The sequence below is a fragment of the Garra rufa genome, chromosome 5 (assembly GCF_049309525.1).
Source record: "Garra rufa chromosome 5, GarRuf1.0, whole genome shotgun sequence".
Taxonomy (NCBI): Eukaryota; Metazoa; Chordata; class Actinopteri; order Cypriniformes; family Cyprinidae; genus Garra; species Garra rufa.
The window spans coordinates 53,406,881-53,422,017 of NC_133365.1; the positions used below are offsets into that span (position 1 = coordinate 53,406,881).

At 32.7% G+C, this 15,137-nt stretch overlaps 1 protein-coding gene across 1 annotated transcript in view; it reads left to right on the forward strand.

The window, feature by feature from the left end:
* LOC141334919 (scavenger receptor cysteine-rich domain-containing group B protein) overlaps positions 1-15,137 on the forward strand; it is a 25,744-nt gene that overhangs the window by 9,001 nt on the left and 1,606 nt on the right. The window contains exons 3-7 of the mRNA XM_073840145.1: positions 947-1,088; positions 2,788-2,820; positions 8,627-8,938; positions 11,572-11,637; positions 13,984-14,298. Of these exons, the coding sequence (XP_073696246.1) occupies positions 947-1,088; positions 2,788-2,820; positions 8,627-8,938; positions 11,572-11,637; positions 13,984-14,298 (868 nt within the window). The remainder of the gene's footprint in view (positions 1-946; positions 1,089-2,787; positions 2,821-8,626; positions 8,939-11,571; positions 11,638-13,983; positions 14,299-15,137) is intronic.

Genomic DNA, 15,137 nt, shown 5'->3' on the forward strand with positions numbered 1-15,137 from the left:
TCAGAAAACAATGTATTTTGGGGGGAATAAAATGTATGTAATCAAGCAAATCATATGTGAACAAATCCCTCTGTAAAAACCTTCAGGATATAGACAGGAATAAAAATGTAAAGTTTGGTGTGTGTAAGTGCTACTGAAGTGGAGATTTATGGCTTTTAAAAATATGCATTGTAATTGAAATCTATTGACACAAATAGTTAAAGTGCTATAAAAGAAAGACTTAGTGTCTTTTGGATGTTTTCTTTCAATTAGTCTGAAAAAAAAAACACTTAAAAAAAAAAAAAACTTATGAAAAACCAAAAAGCCCAAAATCTCAAACTTGATAGGCAAGATGCATTTACTAGATAAGCAACTTAATTATTTTTTTTCTCCCCTGGAAACAAGACTGAATATCTTCTGTCATCTCGTACATGCATCTTAATTTAAGATTCTTTAGATATTTTGACTAGAAACACTTGTAACACTTGTAGCTTGTTCATGTGTTTGGACACGTTTATGTTTTTCTGGATCCAGGAAATGGGTCAAACTTGACAACACTAAAATGCATCACTCATTTACGTATAACCACATTTTACACAATCTCTGAAGCATAAAAACCTCTCTGGACAGCTTATCGACAGCAGGCACATGGTCACGCAAATGTACTGTCTATCAAAACGTGACAGTCCAGAAGGGCCTGTGGCCTGCAGGCTGAGCATTTGTTGTTGTTGATGTTGAAAGAGCATGTGTGTTTTTACATAACGTACTATGAGGAGAGGCTGTCCAATCACTGACAAGCAGACTCAGTAGTAGCCTAGTTAGTGTAATAACCTTGTTGTCTGGTGTCAGACAACTACCATGAGAACAGGCAACTGTAAAACTCAGAAAAAAGCAAACTGCATGTAGATCAATTGAATCTTGAGAGGTTAAAAGACTCACTGAAGGTGTTTGTTTGTATGTGCTGTAGGCGTCCAACTGGATCTATTCTGCCATGAACGTCCAGCGTGTGTCAGACGGTGTGCGCAGACGCTGGAAATCTGCTGCCTGGATCCTAAGCTGCCTGCTGGCATCGTTCTTACTGATCGCCGTCACCAACTTCCTTCCAGCAGGTGAGTCAGAGCTCTTTAGACATAAGAAGAAATGAAGAGTTCAGGTGCAAAAGCCTCTAAGTGCCATTTCAAATTTTCTCATTTTTTACAGGCTCCTGTGTAGGTTTTTTATTTCACATAAATAGGTTGTTTTTATTGCCATTAAAAAGTGAAACAACTGAGCATAAACACAGAAGACTGAGAAAAATGCTACTTTTAGAAAACTTTTTAAATGGCACTGATAGGCTTTTGCATCTGAACTCTTCATATACACTACAATTCAAGCATTTGGCCTAATTAAGTCTCTTCGGCTCACCAGAAAAATCCAGGAAAATCATTTTCAATTATTACAATTTAAAATAACTGTTTTCTGTGTGACTATATTGTAAAAATGTAATTTATTTCTGTGATCAAAGCTGAATTTACTAGCATCATTTCTCCAGTCTTTAGTGTCACATGATCCTTCAGAAATCATTCTAATATGCTGATTTGCTGATTAAGAAACATTTCTGATTATCAATGATGAAAACAGTTGTGCTGCCCAATATTTTGGTGGAAACCACTCAAAAGTTTAAGGAAAGAAATATATTTAAAAAGAAAAAAAATACCTTTATTAATCAAGGACTGATTAAATGAATCAGAAATGACATTCATAATGTTACAAAAGATTTCTAATAAAATAAATGCTGATCCTTTGAACTTGATGTATAACAAAAATATGAAGCAGCACAACTGTTTTCAACATCGATAATAACAGCATATTAAAATAATTTCTGAAGGATCACGCGACACTGAAAATGCAGCTCTGCATTACAGAAATAAGTTTTACGTTTTATAATATTACAGTAGACATCAGTTATCTGCCATTGTAAAGCTATTTGACAATATTACTGAATATTTGATGAATTTTTTATTTGAAATGCAGCCTTGGTAAGTTAACGAAATGTCTTAAAAAATAAAAAAAAATAAAAAAGTTTTGACTGGTATAATATAATACAGTTATTTATTAATTATAATTATATTCAGCTTGTTTCAAGTAAAAACACACTTAATTTTGACTAGTGTTTTTTCTGAAAACAAGACTACTTTTACTAGTCTAGAAAATCCTTCTTGATTTATGAATTTTTTAATATTTTTGCTGGAAACAAGACAAAAATCTAAGTAAGCAAAGCTGTTTTTGCAGTGCAGAAACCAAAAATCTTATTACAAATAAAAGACCCTTTAAATGACTCAATGGTCAAGGCTCCTTGTGAGAATTGAACCAGCATCCTTTCAGTGACCAAGTTCTAACCGCCACACCACACCATAAAGTATTAAATCACAGTCCTTAAATGTCTTCTTAATAGGCACAATAATCAAAATCAAAGTCAACAGCCTCCAGGCTTAATAGATCCCGCTGGAAGAAAACGATGAGAGTATTTTAGCAGGATGTAAAGCCTACAGTGGGAAATACCCTGTTTACCACAAACCTATGAAAAGACAGCTGAACTAAAGATTTAATGAGGACATGGACATCTGAGAAGAGTATTATGGGTGGTTTCCTCTACTATACAAGACACAACCAAACTCCCAGCAGATCAATGACTTACAGAGAATCTTACAAATGATCGCCAGTGACGCAAACGCCAACAAAGATGGGGGATAATGTGTGTACAGTATGTGTCATATTTAAGTTATTTGATGATGTTTATAATTGTGTCAATCTTTTTTGTGTGTGCAGAGGATATCCAACTTCAACGAAGATCACTTTCAAGTAAGTATCATTTTAAACTAAACCTTTACGTTTCCTGTGACTTTTCACTGCCAGCCACAATGTCCTAGAAACCACACAAAATACCATAGCAACCTCATCACAACATTCTAAAAACAACTCAGAACACCATAGCAACCATAAAGCAACATTCTAAATAACTTGTAACATTGTGGCAGCAACACATTTAAAAATGTATAATGTAAACACTAGCCAGTTTCCACCACAGAATATTTTTTTTATAATAATAATAATAATTGCAGCTTTTTATCTTACAATTAAGTCTTTGTTTCTCGCAATTCTGAGTTTATATCTTGCAAGTCAGTCAGAAATGAGATATACACACTTTCTAATTCACATAAACAGGCTTTCATAGTCATAGGCTATGGAAGCGTGTTTCTGCTATTGAATAAAAAATCTCAAAATTATGACCTTTTTTCTTTGCAATTTCGAGTTTACATCTTGCAATCCTGAATTTTCTTAGAGCTGTGAGATCACACAATTATGAGTTATAAAGTCAGAATTGCAGGACATAAACTCACAATAAACTTTTTTCTTGCTATTGTGACTTTGTATCTTGTGAGTTTATATCTCACAAGTCTGACTTTATAACTCGCATTTGTTTATATCTATTCTATATCTTTTCATTCTGAGAAAAAAGTAAGAATTGCAAGTCTGTATAATGCAATTCCGAGCAGAAAAAGTCAGAATTGTAATAAAAAAAAGTATTTCCTATTCAGTGGCAGAAATGGGCTTCCATAATAATCAGTAATAGCACAATCTAAAAAAAAATGCTAAGTTGTAAATAAAACAAGACTGTTGACAAGATTTACAAGAAAAAAAACCTTTTTCTAGTTCAAAATGTAATGTTTACATGCTCTTCTTGTAATTAATCATGACATTTATTAGCAATTTCTAACTGAAATTTGTTTCTACGCCAAGTTTTGTCCAACTGCATGCTTTACATTAATATCAAAGCTTGTGTGAATTAATTTATATGCCTGAAGCACTATATTTAGAGTGACTAACATTTCAGTGGCATACACATTGATAAGGAGGAGAAGCCTGTGAATTGACCTAAATGCGATGTGATGGACAAAAAGCTTATTTTCAGCTGTCTTTGTCAGGCGCTGAAATCAAACACCGTCGATTCACAATTTCATACAAAAGCTTGTACAGGCACTAGCATTAGTGGACTCAATACTCAATAAACACAGGACAAACAGACCTGAGTGAAAGTGTGTCTGAAGAGGGATGGGAAGGTCAGCGCTTTGTGAAAAACACCAGAACGTTCTGAACAAACACAACAAAGTCTAGGAAAAAATGTCTAGTAAAGTGTAATAACATTTTGATTTATTACAGGGTTCGTACAAGGCTTAAAGTGTTTAAATTAGAATTTTCTAAATTTCAAAGCACGGAAAACCCTCTAAAATAGCAATATTCCTGAAGTGGTACTTAAAAAGTGCTTAAATTATTGAAAGACAAAGTATCTTGAAATAAGACAATAACGACCATCTAGCATGTATTTTCATATGCAGCTCATCCTATTAATGGAGTGTTTTCACTTATTAGCAGTAAACCGGTTACCTCACCTCAATATGTTTGTAGATTTGTGTTGGATGTTATAATTGGATTGGAAATATTGATATTTTATTTGTAAACATCATGCTCTTTTTGCTTATTTCAGTTTATGTCATAAAACTAGTGAGTTAGGCCAGTAGTAGTGATGACAGTGTCATGAAAACAAGGCTGAAGATGTGAAAATAGGAACAGAAGAACCAAATCAATTGAGTGAGTTATTTACGCTGAAATCGCTTTGATTGATTCCTGATTGAATCCGGAGCAGGGCTAAAGACCTATGAGTTAAATCATTGCGTAAATCATTTTAAATTGCATATCGTGAATTAGGATCTTTTAAAATGGAACATCAGAGCGGGCTCGGATCAGGACTTTGGAGCGCGTATTATTTGATTTTGACGGGTTTGCCAATCTTTTGATTCAGATTAGAACTTCAGAGTGGGTTTCCGAATCTTTCAATTTCGATCAGGACTCCGGAGCGTGGATTGCAAATCTTTTGATTCAGATTCGAATTTTGGAGCAGGTTCCCAAATTATTTGATTCAGATCAGGATTTTGAAGTGCAGATTAAGGATCATTTGATTTTGACCGTAAAATTCATAGCAGGTTTGCGAATCTTTTGATTCAGAACGTGACTTCGGAGCATGGATAGTGAATCATTTGATTTAGACCGGAACTCCAAGTGGTTTTGCGAATCTTATTTTTCAGATTGGAACTTCTGAAAAAAAATTGTGAATCTTTTGATTTAGATTGGGACTTCGAAGCGAAGCCGGACTTTGGAGCGCGTATCGCGTATCATTTGATTTTGACTGGAAGTGCAGAGGGGGTTTGCCAATCTTTTTATTCAGATTCGAACTTCAGAGCAGGTTCCTGAATCTTTTGATTCAGATCGGGACTTCGGAGAGCGAATAACTTGATTTAGACCGGAACTTTGAGCGGGTTTGCAAATATTTTTATTCAGATTGGAACTTTGGAACAAATTTGTGAATCTTTTGATTCAGATTGGGACTTCGGAGCATGGATCGCGAATCATTTTATTCTGACTGGAACTTCAAAGCGGAATTCAGGAATTTTTTAATTCAGATTGGAACTTCAGAGCGGGTTCGCAAATCTTTTAATTCAGATTGGAACTTCAGAGCGGGTTCGCAAATCTTTTGATTCAGATTGGAACATCGGAACTTGATTTGTGACCCTCACTTTGAAGTCCCGATCTAAACCAAAAAGATTTGCGAAGCGGCTCCGAAGTTCCGATTAATTAAATGATTCCTTAACCCGCTTGTAAGTTTCGTTTTAAATCAAATGATTCGTGATACATAATCCGATTGGAACGCTTTGAATTTTGTGATGCAATGATTTAACTGATAATGATCTGTGATTCAATGATTTAGATTGGGACTTCAAAGCGGGTTTGCAAATCATTATTCAGATTGGGACTTTGGAGGATGGTTCTCAAATCATTTGATTCAGATCAGGACTTTAGGAATCAGATCAGAGCTGATTTTAGGAGTCTTTTGATTCAGATTAGAACTTCGGAACAAATTCACGGATCTTTTGATTCAGATCGGGACTTCGGAGCATGGATCGCAAATCATTTGATTTTGACCGGAACTTCAGAGCCGAATTCAGGAATCTTTTTGAAGTTTTTGAAGTCGCTTTGAAGTTCCGATCTAAATTAAATGCTTCCTGAACCTGCTCCGAAGTTCCATTTTAAATCCAATGCTTCTGATTTGTAATCTTTGCAATACACGGTCCGATTGGAGCGCTTTGAAACAGTGAATTATTTTGTGATGCAATGATTTAACTGCTAATTATTTGCAAAGTCCTGATCTGAATCAAATGATTCAATGATTCAGATTGGGACTTCAAAGCGGGTTCGCAAATCATTATTCAGATTGGGACTTTGGAGGATGGTTCTCAAATCATTTGATTCAGATCAGGACTTTAGGAATCAGATCAGAGCTGATTTTAGGAGTATTTTGATTCAGATTAGAACTTCGGAACAAATTCACGGATCTTTTGATTCAGATTGGGACTTCGGAGCATGGATTGCAAATCATTATTATGGAGCATGGATCGTAAATCATTTGATTTAGATCGTAACTTCGGTGAGGGTTCGCACATCATTTGATTCCGTTCGAGACTTTGGACTTCAGGACTACTAGTAGAAAACATCAAACCAATTTTTTATGCATTTAAACTGAAATAAATTTAAGATTTAACACAAAAAAATGGCACAGACTTAGTAAGAAATATTTTAGAATGTGCTTTTTTATCTAATGTCTAAAACATCATCTAAAATAAGTGATTAATTTCTGTGTTTCGCTACATTTGAGATTCAATCTCCACTAACTTGTCAGGTGAATCTGATCAGATGCAGCACATATCTCAATATCATGCATTATAAGAGGTGTGTGATATTCTTCTATATGTCTGTTCAGCAGTGAGTCCCTCTGTATCACAGTCTGAGCTGAATTCACAGTCTTCCAGTTTCACCAGTCTAAAATTACAGGAAAATAGATGTAGTAGATATAAAGGACTGTGTCCATGGAGGGCCAAGAACCTCCTTTCAACAAATAATTTACCACAATCGTTGTTTGCTCTCTCTCTCTCTCTCTCTCTGACTTTCTCTTCTTTATTTTTTTTCTCACAGCCAACAAAACAAATGCCTCAGTGACAACACAGCCTCAAGGTGAGTGTCTTAGCAATTCACTTTCCTCATCCTTTCTTGCATCTTTGTACCAGAACACACCCTTATATGAAAAGATACGTTTGCCGTGGCCCATTGGCAGGATCGTGGCAGGACTGGATCATAATTGCCTTTTAGACACAAGAAAAAAAGACAGGTCACTTCCTCTCGCTCAATTTACTCAATCCCTTCTCCACCGCTATGCCATGTCCTCGCTCTCACTCTCTTTTTGGAGTCATGTGTCATATTTGGACTTATTATTGTGCCTTAAGTTGAAGGGGATTAGAAACATTCTTACAGACTTCATTATATCATTATATTTGAGCCGTGCAACTCTGCGGTTCAACTTGTGTTATTCAGAAACCAGCAGTTTTCATGTGCACTAGGACTAAAAAGTCTTTACTTCAGACGTGATTAACTTTTTTTGAACATGCACCATTCATGTTTGGATATTATACCATGGTAATACCATTTTATGGATGTAATACAGCAATATTGTGGTATTCTTTGAAATATCATGTAAATATAAAAATATATATTGCATTTACCATGGTGCATATATACGTACACCATTTAGTACCATTCGTTAGTGACACAGTTCAAAGAGAATAAAATACAAAAACACACAAAATAGACTTCCTATTAATCATATTACTCAGTTAAGGTGTAAAATAATTTCTTATAGTCTTTACATAAACATTTTCTAAGAGCACAACAGAGTTATAATAGTTAACTAAAACTAAAATGACTTGTTACTTTTTATGTACTATACTCTGATGTACCAAAACAAAATAATTAAAAATGGAAAAAAAAACTATAATAATAGCTATACTCACGTTTTTTAAGAAATACATAAAATGTCAAAAACAAAATGATTAAAACCTTACAATTAAAATGGAAATACAAAAGTAAAAACTAATTTAAAAATATTCATAAAAACTATATTTCATTGATACTAAAATAATATTGTTCTTTTAACTATAAGCATTATTACAGCTAACTAAAACTAAAAAAAGAACTTACTAAAACTGAAATAAAATATTTTTAAAAAGATAGATGACAAGGGAACATTTCTCAATTTCTTTTAGTTAAACTGAAATTTTAAAAAAAAAATTTAATTTAAAAATTAAAAATACTAATAAAACAAAAACACAACAAAATAATGAAAACTTTAAAATAACAAAAAGTAATTCAAAATATCAACTATACAAAATGCATGTTCTCCTAATTGTTAAAGGATTAACTATATAGTTATATATACTATATAGTAGGTATAGTTAACAACTAAAACTAAAAACATAAGAAATAAATTAAATTTTAAAAAAAACTTTAACCAAAATTAAAAAGAAAACAGAAAATACAAAAATAAAAGTTAATTAAAATATATAGAACTATTATAGTAATAGACGTGTAAAAAAACTAAACAAAACATAAAGCTAACTAAAATGAAAATGCAAATGGAAAATATCAAATAAAATCCCATTAAAATTATTAATAACAACTGGTGTCTCAGTAAAACTAAATAAATAATTGCCTAATATTCCAGGTGCTCCAGTGCGGCTGGTGAACGGCAGGAACCCGTGTGAAGGCCGTGTGGAGGTGCTCCATAACGGCACATGGGGGACGGTGTGCGATGACGACTGGGACATGGTGGACTCGAACGTGGTGTGTCGGCAGCTGGACTGTGGCATAGCCATGGCCGTGGGGAGCAGCTCCAAGTTCGGCCAGGGATCCGGTCCCATCCTGCTGGACAATGTGGACTGTAAAGGAGGAGAGATGGAATTGAGCCAGTGTGGGAATCAGGGATGGGGCATCCATAACTGCTACCACTATGAAGACGTGGCCGTCACCTGTAAAGGTGCGTGGAGTGAGCGGAAGATGGGCTCATCTAATTAATTGATGCCAAAAATCATTAGGATATTAAAGGAAAAGTTCACTCAAAAATGAAAATATGATGTTTATCTGCTTACCCCAGGGCATCCAAGATGTAAGTGACTTTGTTTCTTCAGTAGAACACATACACAGATTTTTAACTCAAACCGTTGCAGTCTCTCAGTCATATAATGGCAGTCAATGGTTACCAAATCTTTAAGAGTGAAAAAAACATACACAGACAAATCCAAATTAAACCCTGCGGCTCGTGACGATACATTGAGGTCTTAAGACACAAAACGATCAGTCTGTGCAAGAAACTAAACAGTATTTATATCATTATTTACCTATGATTCATCGCTAGTTTATTATAGTTTTGCTTTTTTAAATTCGTACTATCTTTTTCAATTTCGCAATAAAATTTTGGTTAGTTTATTAGTTTCATTAACAATCTTGTTAGTTTTAGTTTCGTCTTTCTTTTGTGAACACATTTCTATTTAGTTTTTATGTAGTTTACTTTCAGTTTTATAGAGATCATTTCCCTGCGAGCAAAATAATGTGAAACAAAATATGAATTGCTGCAGTATTTAAAAGTTTTTAAATCATTTGAATGAATTATTAAACATTTTACTACACATTTATTTAAAGTATATTTAATACACCATTTTTTTTAAAAGTGGTTTGAATGAATAAATGACTTCCTTATAAAAACATTACAGGATGAATCAGCGTTTTTGAAGGAATCTCTTGATTCAATGACAAATACATTTTTTAACAGTCACTTGTTTCCAAGTGGCGAAACAATGTAATCGACACAAAGTTATTTGAAGCGCCAATTACTTTCAAAAGATTATTTTGATCTCTACCATAGACATCAATGTTTATATCCAAACTAAGATCTTTAAACCCACTATTGCTGTGATAATATGAATGATTGGGTATTTGAAAAGACTGTTAGTGAAGCTGTTTCTTACTTTGTTTTAAAATAATATTAAATATTAAAAGAACAGTTTGATAGACAGTAGTGGTCCTAGAGGCAAAGTTGTTCAGAATAAGGAGATCTCTCATATGATATGAAGATATAGTGTATATGTGAATACATGGAAGTTTTATTGCGATTTTAGTTCTTTTACAATAGAAATATCGTTTTTGACACCTTTTTAACCGTTATAGCACCACCTATGGTCCGATCTTCATGAAAGTTTGCATGTTTGTTAAGACTCATCTGGTACATGTTTTCACCAGTTTTCGTAAAGTTTTGAGTTTTTGTTTAGGTTTTATAGGCTTTTGGGTATACAGTACAGACCAAAAGTTTGGACACACCTTCTCATTCAAAGAGTTTTCTTTAATTTTCATGAAACTTTGCTCGAAGTATGGCCTGGGTCTCTACACATGAACTTCAGCATTGAGAACATTGTTTGTGTTCACAGAGTTTACTAAAAAGAAATTTTTGAACAACTCACTTTCACTGTTTGAGTTTCCTCTCGCGGCCGTCTTGCCAGTCAAGAATTGTCTATCTCCAATTGTGAATTATAATTACCATTAGGTAAAAAACATTGAATAATACTTTTTATGTATGAGACTACCTCTTGAAGCTCATCAAGAGAATGCCAAGAGTGTGCAAAGCAGTAATCAAAGCAAAAGGTGGCTACTTTGAAGAACCTAGAATATGACATATTTTCAGTTTTTTCACACTTTTTTGTTATGCACTATATAATTCCAGATGTGTTAATTCATAGTTTTGATGCCTTCAGTGTGTATCTACAATTTTCATAGTCATGAAAATAAAGAAAACTCTTTGAATGAGAAGGTGTGTCCAAACTTTTGGTCTGTACTGTAAGTGGCCATGCCGCTTTTTAAAATGACCCTGTTAAAGCTAACCAAAGGATAAAATTCAACATTGTTTTGATAATTATTGATCTAGAGAGTCCAGAGAACTGCACTGCAGTGGTTTGATCAAGACCTACCTAGTACTAGGACTAGTTCGCAAAAGTAGGTTTTTAACAAAATTCTGAATATTTCATGAACGATTTGATTGTCAGCAATGGTTCTTGAGGCAAAGTTGTTCAGCATGAGGAGATCTGCATATTGTGTGGATGTGTGAAACACCATGTGATTACAGAGGCCAAAAAGTTTGTTAGCACAAAATAGGGGCCGATTTCTTTCCAAGTTCATACAGACCTTTAGGGCCATGAGTCAAACATTTCCACTGAGTTTCGTCCGTTAACTTTGTTAAATAAGTTTAAACTTCATCGGCTGATGGCGGCCATGTTTTTTGAGATACGCAAATGTCCTCATAGACACTTGTGCCACTTTGGACCAAGGAATGGCATACCAATTTTCAGGTCAATCGTACGAACGGTTGCGTAGTTATAGCTACTTTTTTCCAACATATAGCGTATAACTTTAGAAGCGATTTTCTCAATATTTTGATTTTTTTCAGATTGCAGATTTTCAAATAGCTGCATCTCAGCCAAATTTTGTCCTATCCTAACAAACCATTGGCTTTCAGATGACATTAATATCAAGCTAATGACTGGTTTCTAACTGGTTTTGAGGTCACAATTATTAACGTAAAGATTAATTTATGTGAGATCATTAATTGTTTGTTTCTTACAGGCATTAGTGTCGTCGAACCTCGAGTCCTGGAGCCCACCACACCGTCCAGTTTGGTCTCTGGTTTAAGTAAGTTGTACAGTTTATTTGGGCCTCTTTTTAAACACTTACATTATGAAATGCCAGTAATATCCAACTAATTTGATTAAACAGGATGGAATATTTTAAAGAGACACAAAACACCAGAGAATGTTATTTGTACTGTTGATTTCCCTCCAAAATTATGTCACCTCCTGGAGGAGGATGATGTCAATCAAAGGAAATTTAAAAGTTACATTAAGGTGATGAAATAAAACAATGTTTGATTGAAACATTTTAAACAGACGGAAAGGAAAAACAGCAATTTATGTCTAAATCTAAAAATTCACCCATATATATATAATATTATAAAAAAAATAATATTTTATGTTTTGGTTAACTATAATAACCCTGCTTATTGTTATAATTTATCCTAAATGAGAAGTGCAGTAATGAACTAAAGGTCATGGCAGAATTTTTTATTTTTTTTTTTTTTTTTTTTTTGAAGGATCATGTTTATCCTGTCTTTGTTTTTGCTGTCCTGTTTCAGTCATGAGAGGCGGCCGCCCATATCTCGTTCAGAGGTTATGACATCTAAAGAAAGTAACAAAGCCATATGGGAATTTGTTTGGGGAATTGAATGGCATTTTCATGCTATTGAGTCACCGCTGGGGCTTTGTTCCTCTGGCAATACGAGAATGGCTTTTGTGTCCATGTGGTGGCGTCGCTCAATAAGACAATACGAGACACATCAGCGAGTGTTTGCTTGAAACCGTAGCCCTCCGTTTGCATCATATTCAATGGCAAGTTAAGCTCAGCAGAATAATATTACCCATAATCCTGCCCACACCCTCTATGGAGCAAACTATACGATTTCTAGGTGCAAGTGTTGGACTAGGGTTTCTGTTGGACAAACAGGCGTTTCACGATGATTTCATAATGTTTCCAGGAGACAATTAAATATGAATTTCTAAGACTTCTAAATGATCAAAACTGCTGGAAATATATTTAGCTTTTTTCATTTTTTTTTTTGCAATTTTATTTGGATTCCTTCATTATTTTTGCCATTTTATTTGCCTTTTTAATTTTTTTTTTGTCTTCAATTTTATTTGCCTTTATTCATTATGTTCTGGTATTTAATTTGCCCTTTTTTCATTATTCTTGCCATTTTATTTTGCAATGTTTTCATTATTTTGCTTTTAAAATATTTTTTGCAATTTTATTTGGCATTTTTCATTATTTATTGCAATTTTTGTTTAGCTTTTTTCATTATTTTTTCAATGTAATTTAGCATTTTGCTTTATTTTGCCATTTTATTTTGCCCTTTTTGACGATTTTTGCTATTTTATTTTGCAATGTTTTTATTATTTAGCAATTTTATTTAGCCCTTTTTTAATATTTTTGCTATTTTATTTGGCATTTTTCCCATTAATTCTTTTAGCCTTTTTTAGATAGATTTCCATCTTTGAATTTAAATATTTTACAAATTTATTAAACTGAATAAATGTTGTATTTTGTAATTGTTATAATTCAATTTAAATGTAATAATTAAGAATAATTAAACAATTAATTAATTAATTTAATAATAATTATTATATTTAAATATTTTTGATGAATGACCCAAAATTCAAGGGCCTTTTTCTCTGTATTTTAATGTGACACAAAAATCCTGAATCAAAATCATTGCAGTGTCTCAAAGTTTTAAATACAAATTTGAATTTGTTTTTTATTTTAATGTTCTTTTTCATTTTAATTTTAGTAAAGTTCTAGTAATTTCGTTGTGTTTTTGACCATTTTATTACTTTTTTAATGTCTATATAGATTTAATTATTTTCAATAAAAATGTTGTGCTCCAGCTATTTTAATATATTACAGGGTTTTTTTATATTTTGTTTTATATTTTATTTAGTTTTATAAAATAACTTTATAACTTTATTATTGACATTTAAAAATTCATACATGTATATTAATTTATTGTGATATTGATTAAAACTAAACTAATATCATTTCCATCTTTAAAATGTAATATTTTACTAATTTGTTTTGTTATAATACATTTTGTATTTTGTAATTGTAATAATTAAACCAGAATAATTAAATTTTATAATGATTTAATTTAATAATAATAACAACATTTAAATATATTAAATATTTATATATTTGTAAATTAAATATTTTATTTAATATATTAGATATGCATGATGCACTGGATAATGAATGATCAAAAAATTATCTAAATGATCAAAACTTTGCTGAAAAACCTGTAACACAATCTACTCCATGCCTTCTGTTGTCTGATTAATAATTTATTAAGCAAATGCAGGTCTGTTTTTACTTATTTACTTACTTCATTTTGTCATAATTCCTAAAAGCATGTCTTGCATATGTTGGCTGTAGGAGACGGAGCTGTACGTTTGGGGGGGACGTCGGACCGCTGTCAGGGCCGGGTTGAGATCTACTATCAGGGCAGCTGGGGAACAGTGTGTGATGATGATTGGAGCGTGGAGGATGCCACAGTCGTGTGTCAACAAATCGGCTGCGGACATGCTGTAGGCGCACCTACAAACGCTTACTTCGGCTACGGCACGGGACTGATTTTGCTGGATAACGTCAACTGTAACGGGCACGAGGGCAACCTGGCCGCCTGTTACAGCCTCGGCTGGGGAGTTAACAACTGTGGCCATCACGAGGACGCGGGCGTCATCTGCTCAGGTGGGTTTCCTTCTCTTTCAGGTATCTGCCTTATTTTGCAAACACAGAATTGAGCTATTTTCTGTGAATGTGCAAGATTTCTGATTTATTAGTCACTTTAGGTAAAAATAGGTAAAGAAAAAATGCTTTTATTTGGCCTTTTTTTGTTATTTTATTTATTTTTTACATTGTAATAATTTTCCCATTTTATTAAAGTTTTTGATTTTTTTTTTGCAACTTTAGCCTTTTTTTTATTTAGCCATTTTATTTAGACCGTTTTTTCAATATTTTTGCTATTTTGTTTGGCATTTTTCCCATTAAGTCTTTTAGCATTTTATTAAATAGATGGATAATTTTTTGCCATTTTATTTGCCCTTTCTTCATGGTTTTTGATGTTTTATTTTGCTGTTTTGCTTTGACCTTTTTCCCCTATGTTTTAGCTATTTTATTTTGCAATGTTTTCATTAATTATTTTAGCATTTTATTAAACAGATAGATTATGGATGGATGGATAGATAGCTATATAATTTTTTTTTTTTTGCCATTTTTCATTATTTTTGCTGTTTTATTTAGCAATGTTTTCATTATGTAGCTATTTTGTGTTGAAATTTTTTTATATATTTTTGCAATTTTTGTTTAGCTTTTTTCTATTATTTTGCCATTTTATTTGGCCGTTTTTTCATTATTTTTGCATTTTTCCCTTAAATTATTTTAGCATTTTTATTAGATAATGTTATAGATTGAATTTTATTTGGCTTTTTTAATTTTTTTTTTTAATTTTTTCATTATTTTTGTAATTTTATTTTGCTTTTTTTTAAATTGCTATTTTATTTGGCCTTTTTTTCTCCATTATTTTTGCT